Source organism: Mustela nivalis (assembly GCF_964662115.1).
Source record: "Mustela nivalis genome assembly, chromosome: 4".
In the NCBI taxonomy this organism is placed as follows: domain Eukaryota; kingdom Metazoa; phylum Chordata; class Mammalia; order Carnivora; family Mustelidae; genus Mustela; species Mustela nivalis.
Genome location: NC_139023.1, coordinates 67,853,990 through 67,874,738, shown reverse-complemented (window position 1 = coordinate 67,874,738; position 20,749 = coordinate 67,853,990). Strand labels below are relative to the sequence as shown.

The window sequence follows — 20,749 nt, the reverse complement described above, 5'->3', positions numbered from 1 at the left end:
GATCTGTTCTGCCTCTCCCACAGTGGAGGGAAGTCAGCCTTGGAGGCTCATTCCATCACAAAGTCAAGACGAGTATCTGCAGCCCCAGCTGGCTAGCCCATTTCACGAAGAACTCTGAGGTCCAACTCTTTTCTTGTTACTCAGACCTGTTCTGTCCAGGGGCGGGCAGATGGCGTGCACGTGCCCTGGGGTGCACTTCCAGAGAAGAAGCCTGACACAGGACACTCTTATCTCATACCACCTTGCCTCCCAGAGAGAGCAACCTTCATGCTGGAATGTGAGTACATCTCCAGGGAAAAGAAGGGATGGGCATTGTTCCTGACTCCCCCGGAATGTCTCTGAGACAAACATCCTTAACTAGGCTGTAAGTGATTTTGCTCTCAGGACCTGGACCAGGCAGAAACAGAAACCTGAGAAATTCATGGGGAACCACCTCTCAACAGGATTTACTTTCTTAAAAATACCTCCACAGGGACTGTGAGATCAAGTCCAGTGTCAGGCTTTCTGCACGGTGGACAGTCTCTCTCCATCTCCCTCTGCTCCTCCCCCTTGCTTGCTCTCTCTCTCTTTCTCTCTCTCTCTCTAAAATTAATCAATCAATCTTAAAAAATAAAAACACTTCAACAGGTACCTAATTTTTTCTTTGTGGATATGGCATGATGGATCTTTTAGCATGGCCTTCTGAGGTGGAAGGTAAGTGTTTTGTGTGTGTGAGAGAGAGAGGGAGATGTGAGTGTCTAATTTCTCTGTGTGTATGAGATGGGTGTCTAAGTTTTTCCCCTGTGGGGTTGAAATTAGTATCTGATTCTTCTGTGCATTTTACAGGATGACATTTTGTGTGCGGAATGACATACTTACCACATTTTTCTGGTGTCCCTTGGAAATGGGTACCCATTTGTTGTGTAGACAGACGTGTATTTGTGTGTGTGTGAGGTCAGCGCAACTCATCTGATTGCTGTTTTGCTATTTTTACCTCTCTCTGTTTTCTGACACGTCTTGCTGCTGCCACTGGCCAGCTGCAGCCCACAGGGACACTCACCCAGGCAGGCACGGTAACCCTCACTTATGGGATGACTCACAGCAGTCTGCACACACTTGTCTCCATCCTGCTTACCTTTTTTTTTTTTTTAAAGATTTTATTTATTTATTTGAGACCGAGAGAGCAAGAGAGTGTGCAAGCAGGAGAAAGAGGCAGAGGCAGAGGGAGAAGCAGGGGGACCTGAAGCAGGAAGCCTGATAGAGTCTCCATCGCAGGACCCACAGATCACAGCCCCAGCGGAAGGCAGAGGCCTCACCAACGGAGCCCCCCAGGTGCCCCTGCACCCTGCCTCTCTCAGCAGCACACCCTGTCTCTCCTCCCTGGTGGTGGGTGGCCTGTGGTGGTGCAGGCAGGTGTCTGCTATTCCTGCCGCAGCTGCCGTCAGATGCACAGAGCACATTCACTCCAGAAGCCTTGCTGGCTGGCTCTGGTTGTTTCTGTTACAGATGATGTTTCATCTGCTTTTTTTTTTTTTTTTTTTTTTACACATTTTTGCCAGTGTTTTGCCAGCACCAGACTGGTCAGGAAAGGGCTCAGTGGACCTGAGGGAGGGAGGAACCTCATGAGCAGTGAGGACGGACCACCCAGGTCTAGGAGCGGCTCTGCTAGGCCTTGAATGTGAGAGTAGGCATGTTCAAGAGAGCCATGCTACTGGAAGAAGTGAGTGGGGGAGAGTATCCAAGGCCAGACCAGAGTCAAAGCAGGACCTTGGAGACCTAGAGCAGCCCCAGGGCTGGTAAGCAGAGGCCTGGCACCCTCTGCCTTAGGTTTCGAAGGGTCAGCTCACTAACTGCTCTGTTCAGCATAGACCGGAAGTGGGCCAGAGGCTGCAGAAACAACCCAGACTGAACAGGTAGGCTTAGGTCAAGGCAGCGTGGCAGAGTCCAAGAGCCATGGTTGGGTGAAAGCATATTTGAAGATAGAGCCCCATGACTTCCCCAGGAATTGGACATGAGAAAACAGAGAAAGAGAGGAATCAGGAATGAGTCCAAGAATTTGTGCCCCAGTAACAGAAAAGATGGAGTGGCTATTGGTTGAGATGAGGAAGATAGAAGGAAGCAGGTCACCTGTATAGCCCCAAGTTGTGTCCTGAATCTGATGGGAATGATGTCTGCTGGTCACTGGAGGGACACATGATGCATAAGCACTGGAGCATAGCCAGCATCTGGTCTGGGCTTGAAACCATGGGCGGAGTGGGCACTGGCCAGGAGAGGAGCTGATGACGAGAATGGGCTTGGAAGAAAGGACCCCAGTGTCTTACTTAGCAGGTAGGATAGAGTGCTGACCTCTGCGGTGGGGGCTGGAGTGAGTAGCAGGCTTGAGGGGAGATCAGGAGTGGACACATGATACCAGAGCCTGAGCTCTCTAAAGATAGCCCAGCAGAAAAGTGGCCAGACAGTTGGATACAGGAACCCAGGGTTCAGGTCTAGGGTGTTGTTGCTGACGAAGTCCCTGGAGAGAGCAGGCAGGGCAGATGTCCTGTCTCCACTCTTTGAGACAGACTTGTAGCCATGCCTCATGCACACACCCTGGCTCTCCCCCATTTGCAGACAGATGGCTACAGTGTCAGAGGGCCATCAGATTCCTGGGGTTACTGCCCTGTGCCCAGGGCTGTTCTTGGCCTTTTATCCCCACCTCTGCTACCCAGACCTCCACTGCAGACTAGTTCAATTTAGCTGCCATCTCACTGGAAAAGAGAAACAGCTGGTCGAGATGCTGCCCAGGCCCCACTCCCTGCATCAGGGTCTTCCTCCCCAAGTGCAAAGGGCTCCCAGAGCCCCCCACCCCAGGTCCAGTCCCCAGTCCCAGGTGAGGACTTCAGATTAGGCAGCCTTCCCTCTCTCCAATGTGGTCATCTCTCCCTGTACCCCATCAACACCACTGAGGCTCTGACCCAGACAGAAAACAGTCTTCTAGTCCCAGAAGCCCCTCCAAAGCAAAACACCTGGAAAGTTGTCTGTATTTACTCTCTCCCTTGAGCCCACAATAATTCAGTTTTTACCTAGGCAATTCATCCACACTGTGCTGTCAAAGTCTGTCAAAGTCCCAGAAGAGTCCCACTCCCCATTCCCCTCTCAACAGCTGACCAGACATCACTCACCCCTGGGGATCCTCCTCCCAAGTCTGCTCAATCAGGGTCTTTCTTGCTGGATCCTCCTGGACTCGCTGATTTCTCCATGTGGGCAGAGGCTCAGTACCCTCATTCCTCACTCACCCCTTGGACTCACTCATCCATCTCCAAATATTGCAAACTCAGACTATACTCCGGAAGCCCACAACCTCACAGCAGCACCACGGGGAGTCCAATGGATATGACAGTTGCATTCCTGACCCCACTCTCCTGCACTCCATCACCATCCCCAGATTCTCAGAGGCTGTCCACCCTTCCCGTTGTCCCGTTGTTCCTCACCCATCCTGCCTATTCTCAGGCTGAGCCCCAGCAGTCTACACTTCCTCCCCTCCTGGGCACCACCCAGGCAGCACCACGGCTTCACCCCTGCACTGCCTTCTGTGCCGCTTCTGCCAGACAAACAAAACAAACAAACGGAGGAAGGTTTTACCGTGCCAGCGCCATGCCATCACTGCTCTGCCCAGAATGCCCAGGGACCTCTCCATCTGACCTCATCTCCTCCCTCTCCATGCCTCATGCCCTCTGACTTCCATGCTGGCCCCTGACAAGCATCCTTCAGTCCCCCCACTTTGCAGCTTGGTGCTGGCAGGACAGCTTGCCTGTGAACTCCACCTCCAGATATTTGCTGGGCTCGTTCCCTCTGTGTTCCTACTCTGTGCCTCTCTGGCTCGCTCCTTCTATGTCCCTTACGTGCCCATCCACCCTATTGTAACACTCCACACATCCACTGCCTCCCGGACCCAGTTTACATGGCTCCCACATGACACCTGATTTATTTTTCCCTATGTTATTGCCTCCCCCCGGGGCCAAGGTGTGGAACCCACAGAGGGAGGTACGTCACAGTCACTACTTACAGTTCCAGGGCAGAACCAGTGCAAGGGTGGACTCACACAGTTGCGGGGTCAGCCCTGCTGCCCACTGTCCTGTCTGGTGCACGGAGAGCGCTCGGTGCTAGGTCCCAGAAAGGACTGGATCGCAAGAACGTCCCGACCCGGGCGCTAGCTTCAGCGCCGGCTGCTTACTGGGTCCTGTGTGCAGCAGGACGCTTCCCCAACTCCGGCGCAGCACCCGCGGACCACGCCCCCTCCAGCCACGCCCCCGCAATCCCCCGCCTCCTCTGCGAGCCCCGCCCCCGGCACCTTCCCAGCTCCGGTTCCCTCGGTGGAGCCTTGCGCAAAAGCGCCTGCGCCTGTGACCACGCCCCGGCCGCGCCTTCGTGCCCCGCCCCCTACTGGCCCCGCCCCCTCCCGGCTGCGGGGTGGGAGCCGGGCCGCGCAACGCGCATGCTCTATGCGCGGCGCCCCCGACTCGCCGCTCGGCTCCGTTCGGGCATTTCCGCCTCTTTGTTTTAAACTCCGGACGGGTTTTTTTCTCCTGCTCTTGGAGGGGACCCGGAGGGAGCGGCGCCCCCCCCACTCCCGACGCTGCCCCCGCGTGCGCCCAGCTCGCCCGCAGCCGAGACGGCAGGTCAGTGAGTCCGCGCCCCGCCTGGCCTGGCCCGCGGCGCCCGCTCCTCAGGCCGCGGCCTCGGCCGGTGTGTGGGCCCGGAAGGCTCGGAACCCCGGCCCGCGCCCTTGCGCCCCTCGTCGGCCGTGCCCGCGGAGCCCCGACATGGCTCGGCATGCTCCGGGCACGGGCCGGACCCACGGGGCCGGGACCCGGGACAGGTCACGGGGAAGGGCCGGACCCCGGGACGGGTCATCTGGGAGGGACCGGAGAGAACCGGACCCCGCGACGGGCCAGCTGGGAAGGCCAGACCCTGAAACGGTTCACGGAGGAGGGCTAGACCCCAAACCCACCAGACAGGAAGCGCCGGACCCTGACATAGGTCACCGAGGAGAGTCCAGCCCTGGGATGGGTCATCCAGGAGGATCCAACCCCAGTACGGGTCACCAAGGAGGACTGGGACCTTGAGAACGGACAGGAGCCAGAGAGGGCTGGACTCTGAGATAGGTCATTGAGGAGGGCCAGACCCCAGGATCTGGCAGGACCCAAGGAGGGCTGGAGCCCTGGGCTGGGTCACTGAGGAGGGCCAGGACATCAAGACTGGCCCCAAAGAGGGCTGGGATCCTGGAACAGTCCTGTGAGCACTTCTGAGGCCCTGATACAGCCCCTTCCGAGTGGGAGGCCAGGACCCTGGGACCGTACCTTAAGGAGGAGGGTTCATCCCATGCTACAGGCTCCGGGGATGACCAGGGCCCCAGGTAGGTCATTTGAGAACATCTGGATGCTGGGGCAGGACCTTGAAGAAGCTAGGCTCTCCAGAAGGGCCAGGACCCTGACAAGAGCTAGAACTTGAGACAGGTCCCTCAGAAGGCCTGAACTCCTGAATAAGTAGATAGAAATCACCCAGACCCCAAGAGTGAACTATATGGGATGCTGGAACCCCAAGCCAGCCTTCCAGAAGGTTGAACCCCTAGGGCAGGGGCCCTTAACGTGTCCATTCTACGCAACCGGATCCACCTGCTGTGAAGGCTTGGGAGCATCGGGGATCCTGGTCAACTGAGCCCTATAGTGCAAGTCCCTCCGAGGCCCCCGAGCACCCTGATGTTAGGAGCACCTGGGCCAGGCCTACAGACCTTCTGGCCTTCAGCAGATGCTGCCTGGCTGGGCCCCAGGGGCACATGTGAGGCAGGGTGGGGACCCATCCTCATACCTATAGGGATTCAAGTGGAGCTCCTAGTCCGAACTGGCTTCATGCCTCAAGCCAGCACTGTGCTCACTCCCCAGATCCAGAAAGCTGTCCCCTACCCTATTCTTCAACACCTACACCAGGGCTACTGTCTTTTGCCTTGGCCTTGTGGTCAGTGTTCATTACCTTCAACCACTCCAGCCCTCCTCTCCCTCCATTGGTGGAGGTCATATGGTTGTCCAGGAAGATCCAGGAGGGGTGGGTCCAACCAGGAGTGTTGGAAGCCTAGGAAAGTGTTTTGAGGGCGCTGGCCCAGGGCAGGAAAGTTGGAGCAGATGAGCATATATATCAGGTGAGTGGATTAGGCACCTTCTCCACTCCAGGAAAGGAAAATATTAAAGGACCTAACAATGGGGGCCTTTGCTTTTCTGAAACCTTTGAATGACACTTTCATCTAAAACTAGCCTGTGTTTTCCTTTAATTTGAAAGTGCTGATGAAAAAGTAGGGTGTGGTATGTGCTACTCTTTGACTGGGGACTGGCTTCAGAGTGCGTCCAATAAGATAATGCTGGAGGAGTTTGAGAAAATGAAAAGCCCAGGAGGGCAAGGGCATTGTCCAGCTCAGCTCCCAGAACTGGCTGCCTGGTGTGAGGTCAGCAGGTAGCACACTATTATTAAATGAAGAAGTGAGTGTGTGAATGAATGGTGAAAGGCAGGAATACCTGTAGAAAGATCAGCGTGTGTTAGGCTTGCAAACTGATCCAGAGATTGGGCAGTAGGATGAGATAAAAATCTAACACTCTGAGCTCTATGAACTCCTGAAAGAGACACTTGAACTGGTCAGTTCAGTATTTCACTTTGTGCCACAACTTTACTGCTTGGTCACTTGGAAGAAGACCCATTTAGGTTTTCAGATTGGCATTTTATAAGACCAAATCTTAAGCAAATGGAGTCTCCAAATAGTCCAGCTTAGGAACTTTTATTCACCAAATGTAACCACATTTGGGACCTTCTTACTCAACACTTCTGATTTTTTTGTTGTTGTTGTACTTTTGTACCTTTTTTAAAACTTAATTTGTTTTCTGAAGTTTTGGAAAAGACTTGCCAAATTGGGCATTTAGCTTTGGTTAGGTTAATTTCCTATTTTTGCATTTTTAAAGGTGTGATAGTCCTGCATGGTTGCATTATTTATATATTGCTGCCCAACAAATTACCCCAAAACTTAGTGCCTTAAAACATTAGTTAATTATTTTACCGTTTCTGTGGATGAGGAATCCAGGCACTGCTTAGCTGAGTCCTCTGGCTCAGAGTCTCATAAGGCTGCCTTCAGAGCGATGGCTGGAGCTGTGGTCTCATCTGAAGGTTTGACTGTGTGTTTGACTGTGCTTCCAGGCCTGCTTGCTCGGCCACTGGGGCTCTTGATAGGGCAAGTCAGAGGGAGCCAGTGCAGAAAAGAGAGCAAGCAAGAAGGCCACAGTCTTCGAGACCTAATCTTGGCTTGGACATCCCATCCCTTTGCCATATTCTGTTTGTTAGAACCTCGTCACTGGGTTAGGGTTAGGTTTAGAGTGTGTGTACTGGGCGTGGGGTGATGGTCACTGTGGCCATCTTAATGCCTGTCACTTAGCAGATTTCAGCTCATATACGGCCTGTACTTGAGAAATACCCACAAGACAATTAGCAGAATTGGATAGAGAACAGTGCGTTCAGTAGAAGGTTGCAACAACTCAGCTCTCTTTGATTGTATAGGTTCCTCTGATGTCACCATAATGACCACAGCCACTGGAACTTACACAGGAGGGAAGATAAATTATAAATAGGGAAGATGCTTGGGAATTACACCTGGAGCAAACCATAAGCAACTCCCCTGCCAACCCTGCAAATTAAGTTGAGTGCTGTAGAATTCTTGGATAGCTTCAAGTTCAATGATTTCAGTGTTTCCAGAGATCATTTTAGTCCTGCTCGAGATTTTGCTCCAGGAATTATAAACTGACCCTTGTAAAAAGTTTTTCAGGAGTAAGATCCTGAGACATTTTAGATATTTGACCCTCGTAAGGAAGTCATGCTCCAGGAGCCAGAATGTAAGGGCTTTAGTGCTCAGGGCCTGTGGCTCCTTGGAGCTCATGGACTCTGGTGCCATGCCTCTCTCTGGCACCCCATGCGGGGGCTGGAGTGAGGGCTGTAAAGTGCACTGTGGAAGCCCTCTGCAGAGGGATGTGTCCCCTCCTGCTGCCCAGTTCTTTCTGGTACTGCTGGGGTCCAGGTCTTGCTAGTGGGAGGAACGGGCCTGTTGCCAGTGATTGGAATTACTTACTTGAGTTGTTAGGTTGAATTATAAAGGAAGGTTTATTTTGGTTTATACTTATGCTTTCTCGAATGCCAGGATTTATTATTTTATTTGAAGCTATTTACTTATTGATCAGAATCGAATTTGAAATTGAAAATGTAATTTTACTATTGAAATATGTTGAGGTTTGGGGACAGTTTCTTACTACCCTTCTGATATTTGCTGTTTGTAGTACAGAAATGCTGCCCAATTCATTGTGCTTCAAAAAAATGGAACTATACTGCTTTACAAGTTGATAGTTTATCATTAAGTTTTAAGAAGTAAGACCTCTAAAAATTTCTGATCTGCCATGTTCCTCCCTACAGAACTGAATTCTCTGAAGGCCAAAGGACAACAATAATGAAACGCTTAACACATGATGAGAGAGTTAAGGTGTGAGCCTTGCTTAGGCACATCTTCAGAACTGTCTGTTAAATTAAGCAAAACTCATTGATAAAAAATAAAATGCTCTAGAAAATATATCCTTAAAAACTAATTGTGGGGTTGATTGCTTTTTTGAAGAGAACTTCTTATATTCAGGTGAACATGGAGGTGGAAGTTAATTAGATTATTTTGCAAATGAATCAGTATTCACTGGACTTTGCTACGTTAACATGCTGTTAACGTATTCCAGATGTTTAGCAAGAAATATGCCAACAGTAGAAAGCTGTCTGCGTTCTTCTTTGAAGCCCCTGCTAACTGTGGGTTTTATGGGGGCAGAAAGTAGTGATGCTCAGCAGGGCCTGGCCAGTGTTAGATGCGCAACAAAGAATTGAAGTCTGATCTTCATTCACACCTTGTGTGGCCCTGTCTTGGAGATACTGTGTGTGTCAGCTCATCTGGTTCTTAAAGGCACCCCACGTCTGCTCTCTGATCATCCCTATGTGCCTGGGAGGAAACAGATGCAGGCCGTGGCTGGGATGTGAGGAGCAGAAAAGGGTCAGCCTTTCCATTTTTATTTCAGAAAAAAACACAGTGGAGGAAAACGGTAAAGATTCTATACCCCACCCTGATCTTGCAATTATTTATGCTTTGCCGTGTTTGCTTTATCTCTTTTTTCTAAATATTTATTGTCACTGAATCATCTGAAAGTAGCTACCTCCCAATCCCTTCAGTAATTCTGAGCACACGGGTCATGGGATCAGGATGGAGACGTCTCCGCACAACCACAGTGTCATTCTCACACCTGAGAAATGGGCACTCGGTTCACATACTAGCTAATTTTCTGTTCATTTTCCAATCTCCTGACTTGTCTCAGGAATGTCTTCTGTGGCGTTTTCCCCAACCAGATCCAGGCAGGGTCCTGGGATGGCACAGGGTGTCCTGCGCCTCCTGGATGAGGCATAGGTGGGTTCCCTGGATAGCACTGGGGGTCATGGCCCCTGTGTCTTCTCAGGTTTCCCCCTTGCCCTCTGCAAGGTTGACTTTTGCAGGCTATGTGTCACACCTGGATTTTTCCGATTCTTCACTTACGATGTCATCCACCTTTGTTGTCTCTGTGTACTCTGAACTAAAGGAATGGGGGAGAGGCCAAGTCAGGCTGCAGGTCTGGGAGATGCATTTGCAGGGGCCAATGAGTGCTTCATGTTGCGCCATCAGGGACACCCAGTCAGGTCCTGTTACGTGGGTCAGTCCTGCCAGCCGCGCTTCTGGGGCCACAGTTCCCAGTGTCCTGCCATGGGAAACTCAGCCAGGCCCTCCCTGTCCCATTTCTGATGGGGACGCAGCCTCTGGCCATATCATCCTTCCTCACAGGCACATGGGCAAGCCCTGCTCCTCCGTGCCAGTGCTTTAAGCAGACTTTGTAGAGGGTTCAGTGCATGGAAAGGGTTTGAAATTGCTAATGGAAATAGGAATTTTGCTGACAAATAACATTTCTTTACCCTAAAGTAAGTACCTTTCTTACTGTAGAGACAGGAATGGCTAGAGGCAGTTGGTTTCCCCCAGCCTTTCGTTAAAGGCAGCCTGGGGACAAAGAATCAGAAACCACAAGGGAGGTGTCTTAGTCAGCCACCACAGCAGAACGTCACAGACGGAGTGGTTTAAGCAGCAGGCATTTATTTCTCACTGTCCTGGGGGCTGAAGCCGAAAGCCAAGGTGCCAGTCGATGTGGCTTGGGGTGTGGGCCGGCTGCCTCCTGGTGGTGGAAGCCCTCTTCTAGCACCTCTTGCACGGACGCTAATCGTATCCGGGCCCATCCTTACGCATCTGACCATGTTGCCCCAGGTGCTCCGTCTTGGGGCATGGCTTAGGGCGCCAACACAGGAATTTGAGGTGGGCACAGTTCAGTCCAGACCAAGGGGCTGCAGCTTCTGCCACTTGTTTATTAACTTGTTCCTTGTCTCTAGAATTGGGAGAATAGTTGCCAAATGAAAATGTCCCCAGAGCTTGTGGTCACTCTGTTTTCATGCTTGGGAAACTGGCCCTTTCTTCGGCTATTTAATTCCATGTCTTTAAGTACAGTTACATTAATTTTCTAACACTGCATAACAACTTGCCTCAAAATTAGTGGCTTAAAAGGACATTGGCTTACTAGTTCCAGTTCCATGGGTTGGAAGTCTAGTACAGTGTGGCTGCTCTTCTGCTCAGGGCCTCAGAGGCTGAAATCCACGTGCTGGGCTGAGGCTCTCATCTGGGACTCGGGTCATCTTCTGAGCTCACTCACCCACCTCCTGTGGTTGTTGGACTGAGGTTCTGCTTTCTTGCCGGACGTCAGTTGGGGGCTGCCCTCAGCTCCTAGAGGCCCCACAGTTCCTCTTCCAAGGACTGTGGGTAGTTGACAGCAAGTTGCTTTCTGCCGGGCCGGTAGGACTTGCCCCTCTGTCCTGCTCTTCTGCTGTGAGCTGGAGAAAACTCTGCTTTGAATGACCGTGCTATTTGGCTTACCCTATTTTAAGGTCAGCTGATTTGGAACCCTAATTACATCCTCAAAAATCCCTTTGCAGCAGTACCTAGGGTTAGTAAGGTGGGAGACTGAAGTATGCCAGGGCCCAGAATCTCATGGCCATCTCAGGATTCTGCCTGCCACAGTCCTGCCCCAAAATTCAGATCCTCCCAAATGCCAAATACACCTGTCCTTCTTCTGAGGTTCCCCAGGGTCTTGTCCCACGGTAGCTCCAGCTCAGAGTCCCAGACCTTGCCTGAATCACAGAGTTCTGGAATCTCATCCTCTGGATCACCTGCTTGGTGCAGTCCACTGGCTGCTACTCCTGGACACTTGTGAACCAAGTGAGACAGATCGCCTTCCCAGCACCCCACCCTCACCCCCCAGCAAGACAGGGGTAGATTACCAGTTGAGAATGGAGGAGTGGACATAGCAGGGAGTCACAGGCCCAACGCAGTTCTGAAATCCGGTGGGGATGCCCCATTGGGATTCTTGATTGGGTTTTGAGCTCAGGGTGAGCCCGCTCGTTCTGTGCTTCGCCCTCTGGGCTCTTGTTTCTATCCTGAGTTGGCCTTTTTCATGAAGGGGGTATGCATGTCTGCAGCAGAGCCAACTCATCAGTTGGCTGCTACTGGAAGAGTCCTGTCCTGCAGCCCCTTTCCACAATGTGTTTTTCATCTCCAGGGGTTGGATCTGGGAGTTAAAATGGGTATGATTATATAATGATCTGTTTTACAGTTGAGTTCTAATCTCACCTTCCCTCTTTTCTGACATTATCTGACATTACTGTCTCCTGTTCCAAATTCTCAAGGATCGTGTCTGAGCTCGTGCCCTCCTTGGCCCTCTGTCCTCGTCCCCCTGTCCCGTGTGGATGCCTCGTCCTCCAGGCCAGCCGGCCGCAAAGTGATCCTCTTGCACTTCGGGGGCCCCTTGCCCCGTCGGTGGGGTGCCTGCTGCTCTGACCCCCTCCCTCCGGGTCCAAGGTCAGATGTTCCTCCGTACCGGCTCTCCTCTGGTCACTGTCTAAAGCAGCCCCTCCACCTGTTTCCTCTGCTTCGCTGCCTTCCTCTGCTTTCTTCACGGTGCTCATCACTCTTTGCTGATGAGTTTGTCATGTCTCGTCACCAGCTGGAATGGGAGCTCCCTGAGCACAAGGCCTGTGATAACATGTGAGCACACTTGTCTCCATAGGCATGCCTGGGATGAGTATTTGAGCACCTTTCCTGAGACGTCGGAAAACACCATGGCTTCCATCCATACTTGGTTGATAGTTTGGCTGGATGTAGAATTCCACATGAAAGTCTCTTTTCCTCAGAACTTGGGAAGAATTACTTCTTTTGCTGGTAGGATTCACTGTTGCTGATGAAAAGTCTGGTGCTGAGTCCCACTCCACTGTGAGCTCCTTTCCTCCCAGAACCTGTAGGACCCTTTCTTGTACCCTTGATGTCTTCCGCTTCCAGGACTTGGTTAGATGTGGGGATTTTCCCTCACTGTGCCAGGCACTCAGGCCTTTGTGGTCTGATGGTTCTTCCAGCTGGGGAAATACTTGAATAATTTTTCCCAAATCATTAAATACTACCTACAAATGCGCATAGAGAAAGATACAATGAACACCTGTGTACTTATTACCCAGCTTAAGAAATAAAATATTAAAGTATATTTGAAATCTTCTTATCTCGGTTTTCTGTTTTTTCTAAAACACCTGTTGGTTGGATGTTGGATCTTTTCCATTTCCTATCTTAATCTACTCTTTGAGAAGATTTTCTCGACTTTATCATATAACCTTTTTATTGAAATTTTAATAGCTCCAGTCACATGGCTGGCATTATAGTATAGGGAGATGGGTAGTAACATAAATAGGTGTATTATAAATTCGAGGGTAATATCTTAAATTTGTGGTGTGTGCACACTGGGCATGTAATTGTCAACAAGATGGTCCCTAAAGGCGTTGCTGGATAGATGACATTTGATAAAAGGCTTGATGGAGGTAGTAGGGTAGTTCCTATGTATCCACCTGAGAGACGATGTTCCAGCTACAGTAGGTGCAAGGGCCATGAGGTGGGAGTACATCTAGAATGTTCTAGAACTAGCAAGGAGTCCACCATGGCCAGAGTGGAGTGAGACGGGTGGCTTGGGGCCTCAGTGGCCACTGGAAGGCTCAGGCTTTCCCTGGGCCCTTGGAGAGTTTTATACCACAAAGCCACCTGCTCAGACTCGCATTTCCTCGGGATTCCTGGGAGTTGCATCGGGGATGAACACAGTGCCTGTGTTCTTGGTGTGCCTGAACACAGTCCAGTAGGGTAAGTGTGAGGGGTATAGTTGTCCTTACCTCTTGCACATGGGTGCCAAGTAAGTTGAGAAGCCACAGATGGGATGAGCCGGTGTGGACAGGAAATCCAGACTACATACTTGGAGATGCCAGCTTTCCAAGTGGATCACAGGTGGTTAGCGTCTGAATTTGGGGTCAGGGAGCATTGAGCGGCCTAAACATGGAAGTGAGAGGCCAGTGGGATGTGACTGAAAGTGGGTGGGCTGGGCTCAAGGGACAGGCGCCTGGGAGCCCACCTTGGGAACTGTATCTCAGATCACTGACTTCCAAATGTATATAAACCCTTAATTTAAGAAGTGAAGATTGGGAGTAAGTTCAGCAAGGGACATGGTCATCAGTCTGCCATATCAGTGAATTCCTAGTCACTCATTTAACACATTAGGCATCCTGTTGTCCTCAGAACACCCAGTGACGGGAAGAGCAGCTGTGGGTGGTGGCCTGTGGCATCCCTGAGTGGGGAAGCGAGGACAAGGCTGGGGAGGGAGTCCTCAGCTTTTTGCAGGGCTGAGACCTTGGTGACCTGGGAGTGGGGGTAGGGTGTCAGGTCCAAGTTAAGGGAGATGATGGAGCAGCGGCTTCACTGTCCTTTGAGTCATGAACACTTTTGAGAGTCTGAATTCAAAGCAGTTTTTTGTTATTCATTATATTTTTAAAAAGCTTTTGTGACAGTACGTAGCCACATAGAAACACATCTAAAGTTTCACTTTCTTTCATCATCTTAACCTGATTTCAATGTCCTAGCAAGGCACATTCATGATACGGTTCTGTTCATCTTGAGATGGCAGTGAATTCTGGGTATTTGGCCCATGTGTGGAGTGTCCATTCCTGCAGGCCTTGCCTGAGGACCTGGTGATTCTGTCCTCGATTGCATGAGCCCCGCCATGTGCCAGAGCCCTGCTGGGGAGCTGGACCATGCAGGGAATGGCTTAGCTGGGTGCCACAGGGAGACTAGTGAGGCACCGGATTCCTGGGAGGCAGGATGGTGGGGTCAGGGAGGCCATGGAGAAGAAGCTGCAGTGATCAGACACCAGAAACTAGGGCTCTTCCTGAAGCACGTACTATGTGCCAACACAGGTGCTCTAGGTGGGGGAGAGAGGAAGAGGAAGGCCCATCAGATGGGACAGCAGGTGTGGAGACACATAAGCATCCAAAATCGGAGCAGGCTGGTTTGGGAGGAGAGAACACTAGGCATGGGGCAGAGTTCAGCAGTTTGGTGATTTTCTTGTGGAAATGGATGAAGACAGAAATCTCTCTGGTTGATTGGGCAGCTCTGGGGTGGGTGCTCTGCCGGACATCATGGCCAGCAGTGAGGGAGCAGCCTGAGCCCTGCTGTGGGGGCTCACAGTGCCACAGGGGGCAGGCTGGGCACAGCACCCTGAAGAGGCTGACAGTGTGGGGACAGGATAGCAGTGGCATTAGATTTGGTGCTGTGGTCACCTGACCAGAGGGCTCAGGGAGCCAGCCTGATGCCCTGAGGATGGAGGGCTGGGCTGGTGGGAATGGTGCGCACACAGCCAGAAGCAGGCGAGGTCAAGGGGCAGGGACGTGCCCTGACGTGGACACTGATCGTGGATGGAGTCCTGATGTGGATGGGGCTTATGGGACTGGAGCATGGCAGGAGGGCATGGCTGGATCCTTTCAAGGCTTTCATGCAGGAAGGACATGTCTGATTTGCTTTTCTATGTGTTGCTCAGACTTGTCCACGAGATTGAATTTGTGGTGAGAGTGGGCATAGGGAGGCCTGTCCTGGGTGCTTCTGCCATCTGTATGGGAGCCATGGTGTGTCCAGGGGATAGCCATGGGCATGGAAGGCGGACAGAGGGCATGGCATTCAGGAAGAAGCGGGCAGGACTGGGGTGAGGGAGGAGAGGAAAGTATGACCCTCGCACAGGCAGCTGGTGCTTGGATGTGGTTAGGGGTGGGAGGGGAAGCAGGTTGACAGTTTCTTATAAAGTTGTCAAGCAGCCTCATGTGGCCCCCTGGTCGGTGTTTACTCCAGAGCATCCGTCCACTCGACGTTGTGGCCCTGAGTCCCTGACACCCCCACAGGAAACAGCCCAGGTCTCCCATCTGCTGCTAAGCAGGCCAACAACAAGGCAGTGGACGATGCTCAGAATAAGAACGAGATGTGGGTGCTGCGTGAGCAAGCCCCAGAAGAGGACAAGTGAGGGGAGCCGAGTCGTATGACGCCACAGACACAGCCCCCGGAACACGTCGCCTCAGTGCAGTTCCCGGGCAGATCGGGGTCTCTGGGGTGAGGGTCAGTATCTCCACTGGGCTGGTCCTTTCCCAGGCGAACGTTGAAGCTGAGACGTCTCTCTAAAGTACGTGTAGTTTATGTTTTGTCAAGTATTTCTCAGTAAAGCTGTTTGGTGAAGGTTAAAGTATTTTGATCAACTTTGTGTTAATGATTTTTTTTTTTTTAGAAGATTGTGTTTATTTATTTGACAGAGAAAGAGACAGCAAGAGAGGAAACACAGGCAGGGGGAGCAGGAGAGGGAGAAGGAAGCTTCCCGCTGAGCAGGGAGCCCAGTGCGGGACTCAGTCCCAGGACCTGGGATGATGACCTAGGTCAAAGGCAGACGCTTAGCAACAGAGCCCACCGGGCACCCCAGGTGCTGATGATTCTGATTAAGATTTTCCTGGAAACAGAGCGGGAGACTTGAAGGTTCTCGTGAGACGTGGTGGGGGAAACGAAGCACACGCGCTGGCTGTGGATTTGTGGGAGGAGGCAGGTGCTCCGGGGTCCCCAGGCAGGCGGGCCTGAGGGGGGTCTGGGCTGCCGCTGGAATGGAGGGAAGGGCAGGTGGGTCTGGCCCCGAGGAATGTGCTTCCCGGGAGGCCCACCAGTAGGGGCACTGCTGTCACACTGCATCCCTGGGCCAGGGTGCACAGCTCATCGGTGGCCGGGGAGCCCGAGCTGTGCGTGTGTTGGCGTGGGAAGACAGCTGGGGTAGCTTCGTGGTTCTGAAAGCCCCATGGCATTGCATCATCCGTTGTCTGAGGGCGGCTTTCCATTTTCCAGTAAAAATGAGGGTGTGTATGTACATGTTCCAAGTATTAAAGGACATACCCACAGAGGGAAATACACAATTACATTAAGGACAGCAATTCGTTTGGGGGGACTGGGGTTGTAGGGATTTTCCTTAGTGTTATTCTTTACTTTCCAAATCATGTTGAGTAAAGGTGCATATTACATCCACACTGCAAAAAGCCTGGTGTATTTACCTAACAGATAGTCCAGGCTGACAGAGGTGCTGGTGCACCACGGGAATGGAGGGCTGGGGAAGCATCCCACAATGGGCGCTCACAGGATTCAGAGGGAGGGCATGACCCAGCCGGGCTCTTGCAGCTGAGGGGCCGGTCTAGGGGCACTGTGCACGGGAATGCACAGGGAGCCTGGGCCTTTTTGCACAGGATGACTGCCTGCAAGTCTGCGGTGGGCCTGAAATTTGTGGCGGAGAGACATGCCACCCCACCCTTCTGGAAGGCTCCAGCACCGGTGCAGTGCATGGTGGAGCCAGCCCCCCTCCCCCTTAACCACAGCAGGGAGCCACGTGGGAGGGGTCGGCCTGGCCACGGTAGGGGCAGTGACCGGAGATCCTGCAGATAGTTTATGTTGGTAATGTCCTCATCACCGGGATCTCACTGAGAGCAGTCTGACGGGGTGGGGGGCCAGCAGAGACAAGGGAGGTGTTCACCAGTGAGGCCCAGCTGTGGCAGACCCTCATTGGGATTTTAACTTGCATTTCCAGGGTTACTAATGAAGCTGAATGTTTGAAAATACACTTATTTGGATTTTCTCTTCTGTAAAGTGCCTGTGGTTCCTTTTATTGCTTGGAGCAGGAGTTGGCAAATGTTTTTGGGCAAATAATGTAGCTTTCTGGGCCATATGGTGTCAAAATTCTTCCATCCCAAAGCAGGGACAGACAGGACACAGGTGTGTGGGCGTGGTGGGTCCCGCTCAGTCTCTCTTCCCAGAGCAGCCTCGTGGAGCCCTGTCTGGACCATCGTCTCGGGTGTGACTGTTTAACTCTTGTGTTTTGTGATTATCTGAGGTACTTATTTTTAACGTAGTTGATTTTATTAGTTTTTCCCTTTGTGGTTAGTGCTTTTTGATTCTGTAATCTTTTCCTCCCCTGAGGTCAGGAGGATTGCTTGCCCTAGTATCTTCAAAGGTTTAAATTTTGCTCTCACGTTTGGTCTTCGTCCACCTGGAACTGATTATTTAGGGATAAGGGTAGGGGAGATGCCTGGTATAAACTAGGAGTTTGTTTCTATTTTGTTTTTCCAACGTCCCCTCCAGGAATGTTTGTTGTAGTTTTTTAAAATTTTAGAATGCGCTTTTTAATGGAGGTACAGTTTACACACACTTAAGTTCACCGCAGCTTTCATGCTGTGTGGTTGGTGTCTTTTGGTGCATCTGTGACCACACCCCACTCCTGACCCAGAACGCTGCCATCTCCTCAGACTTCCAGCCACCAGTCCCTGCCACAGGCCATCCCATGGGCTCCCAGATCTGCCTTTTCTAGAACTGTGTGTCCAGTGGGACATGCACCATGAAGTTCTTGTGCCTGGCTTCTGTCCTTTGTTCATTTTGGTTGCTGAGCAGTACCCACTGTGTGGACGGACCAATTTCTGTTCCCACCACTGCTAACAAGCACTGTGGCTTTTTTCCATTGTGGGACTACTATGAAGAAAGCTGCCTTGAACATTCAGGCGTAACCCTTTGAGTGGATATTTGTGTTTGTGTCTCTTTTATTTATTTTTAGAGTGGTGAAGCTCAGAGGCAGAGGGAGCGAGAATTTAAGCAGGCTCCATGTCCAATGTGGAGCCCGATGTGATGAGGCTTGATCTCACGACCCTGAGATCACGACCTGAGCCGCTATCGAGAATCAGACACTCAACTGACAGAGCCACCCCGCAGCCCTGTGTCTCTTTTAAACAGAGAACCTTTATTAGCTTCTAAATTTGCTAAGAGGTTTTTTTTTTTTAAATCATGAATGGATAATGAATCTTACCAGATGATTTCTGTGCATCTTTGGAAAGATCTTATCATTTTTCTCCTTTTGTCTTTTGTCAGGTTACTTTTTTACTTCATAGTAAGCCCCCTTGTATTGTAGGGACAACCCTCATCTGTCAAGCATGCCCCTCCTGCTCAGATATTCCTGGATCAGGTGACTCCGTGTGCTCACAGCTTTGACACTAATGGCCACCAGTGAGTTCAGTCTATGATTTTCCTTCAGTTCTTGTCTGATGTGTGTGTTGCCTTCATAAAATGAGTTGGAAAATACCACCTTTTTGATTCTCAGAGTGGATTTGTCTGAGGAGGTTGGTTTTGGCTCTTTGAATACTTGGTAGAATCCTCCTGACGGTGGGCCTGGGGTTTTCCTGATGACCATGTCCACTTCCTTAATCGTTACAGAACTTCTGGGTTTTCTATTTCTACTTACCTCAATTCTGGTGAGTTATTTTTCTGGGAATTTATCAACTTCATATAAATTTTCAGCTTTATCAGCATAAAATTGTTCATAATTCATACTAATAGCTTAATTCTATTATTGCTCAAATGTATCTTTCTGAAGGAGGGACTCATTGACCCAGTCCCCCCACCAGTGCCCCTACTTCCCCTACTCTGGTCTTACTGATAGCATTTATCACCTGTTAACATACTAAGTAATTTACCCGTGTATTGCATTCATTACTTATTGTCTCTCTTCCTCCAGTAGGGTGTAGGCTCCAGGGAGCCTTTTTTGTGTGTCTTTCTCCTTCACTGAGGTCTAAGACCTCAGCTCAGGTGTCTGTTACCGTGTGTCTAGCAACAATACAACTTAAATAAAATAAAATCCACCAGAAGTTTCCTCATTCACACTCAACCAGATGTCAGGGGCTCAGCAGCCACCCTGCTGGGCGGAGGGGATTTCTCAGGAGTCCCACCAACCCAGAGCATTCTGGTCAGCCCTGGTCCAGAGCCAGGCCCTGTGTTTTGTCTTTGTTCTCTTGTCAGTGCCTTAGACACACCTGTTAATCTTCCTAACCATCCAGCTAACTCTCTTTCTCCTTCCCCTCCCTCCCTCTTTTCCTTTTTCTGTAGAAGTTAATTGAGCTCCAAAGATTAATTAATAAAAACTGCAGCATGGAAATCTTGAAGAGTAAAAATCACATAAACGGCGTATAATGTGAACATCATTTCAGTATTACTAGGCCCACCGTTCCGAGGTTATATTTAGCCACATTGTTAACCACCAGGGCCCAGTGCTTTCTCAGGTGCATCCCAGCTTCAGAAGGGAGCAGGCATGGCACCTCCAGCCCTGCCTGTCCACCATCCCACCTGGAGGGTGGGGAGACCTTGGGGGAGGAGGGAGAGGCCCATGGGGGTCCCAGAGGAGTCTCAGATGGAGCCCCCACATGGCACCATGGCCAGCAGCCTGACCCCCCTGGGGCCTCCAGGCTGGAGTGCAGACTCCCACAGATCTGAGAGCGACCTGTTGGCTCCCTCTCACCCAGAGTGGGAGCCCAGATCCTCCCAGAGGACTCACACAGCGCTCTCCGGGCCCCAACCTCAGCCCTTTGCTGGTTGGTGTCTGTGCCTGTCTCCACCCAGAACTCCGTGACCCCTGCTGAGGCCCAGAACCCAGCATGCAGCCTGTGTGCTCACCTTACGGGATATGAGGAGGGATATAGGGTGCAAAACACACAGAAATCACAGACACTAAGTACAACTGTGCACTAGTCTCTGGGGCCTTTCATTGGGTCACCCCCGAGATCTCCCCCGTCCTCTGGCCTCACGTCACGTGACAGAGCCCCCTGCCTACCCCCACGCCCCTGGGTGCCCTCCCAGCCCAACAGCCCCTGGGTCTTGGTGCCACCAGACTGCCACGGACATCTGCCCGTGTCTTTGTGGCTGCTTCTGGTTCTTCACTGTCATCAATTCTTGTTTTCCATTTGGTTGTTTGAAATAAGTAAATGGGCAAAGCCGAGGCTGCAGGTCCAGCAGCGGATGTGGGCTCTGTGTGGACAGCGTATATGGGTGACGCCCCTATGTTGTGTGTCTCCACAGGCTTCAAAATGTAGCAGAGCGTCCCAGGCTGCCATGTACAGGTAAATGCAGTTTGAACGTGGATTTTTCTCTTCTTTCAGTGCATGTGAATTGCTTAAATTCACCTTGGAGTAGACTGTGTGAGTATGCTACAGCCACAGAAAAAGTCGTCTCCTATAACTTCTCTAAAATGTAGTCTCTAACAGTTATAGGGGCAGTTAGGGAGCAACCACTCACATATACCCAAACCGTCCCTTAATTAACCCTTCTGGTCAACTCTGTTCTGTTGTTTACTACGTGGGACTCACCTAAGAATTCTGGAAAGAACATCATTACAGGACTTTGTGCATTCTGTGTGAATGAGCTGAT

The 20,749-nt window shown here is 51.2% G+C and overlaps 1 protein-coding gene across 3 annotated transcripts in view; it reads left to right on the top strand.

Annotated features, from left to right (window-relative positions):
• Window positions 1-4,419: 4,419 nt before the first annotated feature.
• The window catches only part of PCGF3 (polycomb group ring finger 3), a 52,391-nt gene continuing 36,061 nt past the window's right edge, over window positions 4,420-20,749 (top strand). Inside the window, exons 1-2 of one of the 3 annotated variants that reach the window (XM_082727224.1) lie at window positions 4,426-4,637; window positions 20,402-20,442. Coding sequence is in view for 1 of the 3 variants with exons in the window: in XM_082727222.1 (XP_082583348.1) it covers window positions 4,461-4,637 (177 nt within the window). In the remaining 2 variants the exon portion in view is untranslated. Of the gene's footprint in view, window positions 4,638-20,401; window positions 20,443-20,749 lie in introns of all 3 variants that reach the window. The other 2 variants (XM_082727223.1, XM_082727222.1) reach the window with 2 other exon arrangements.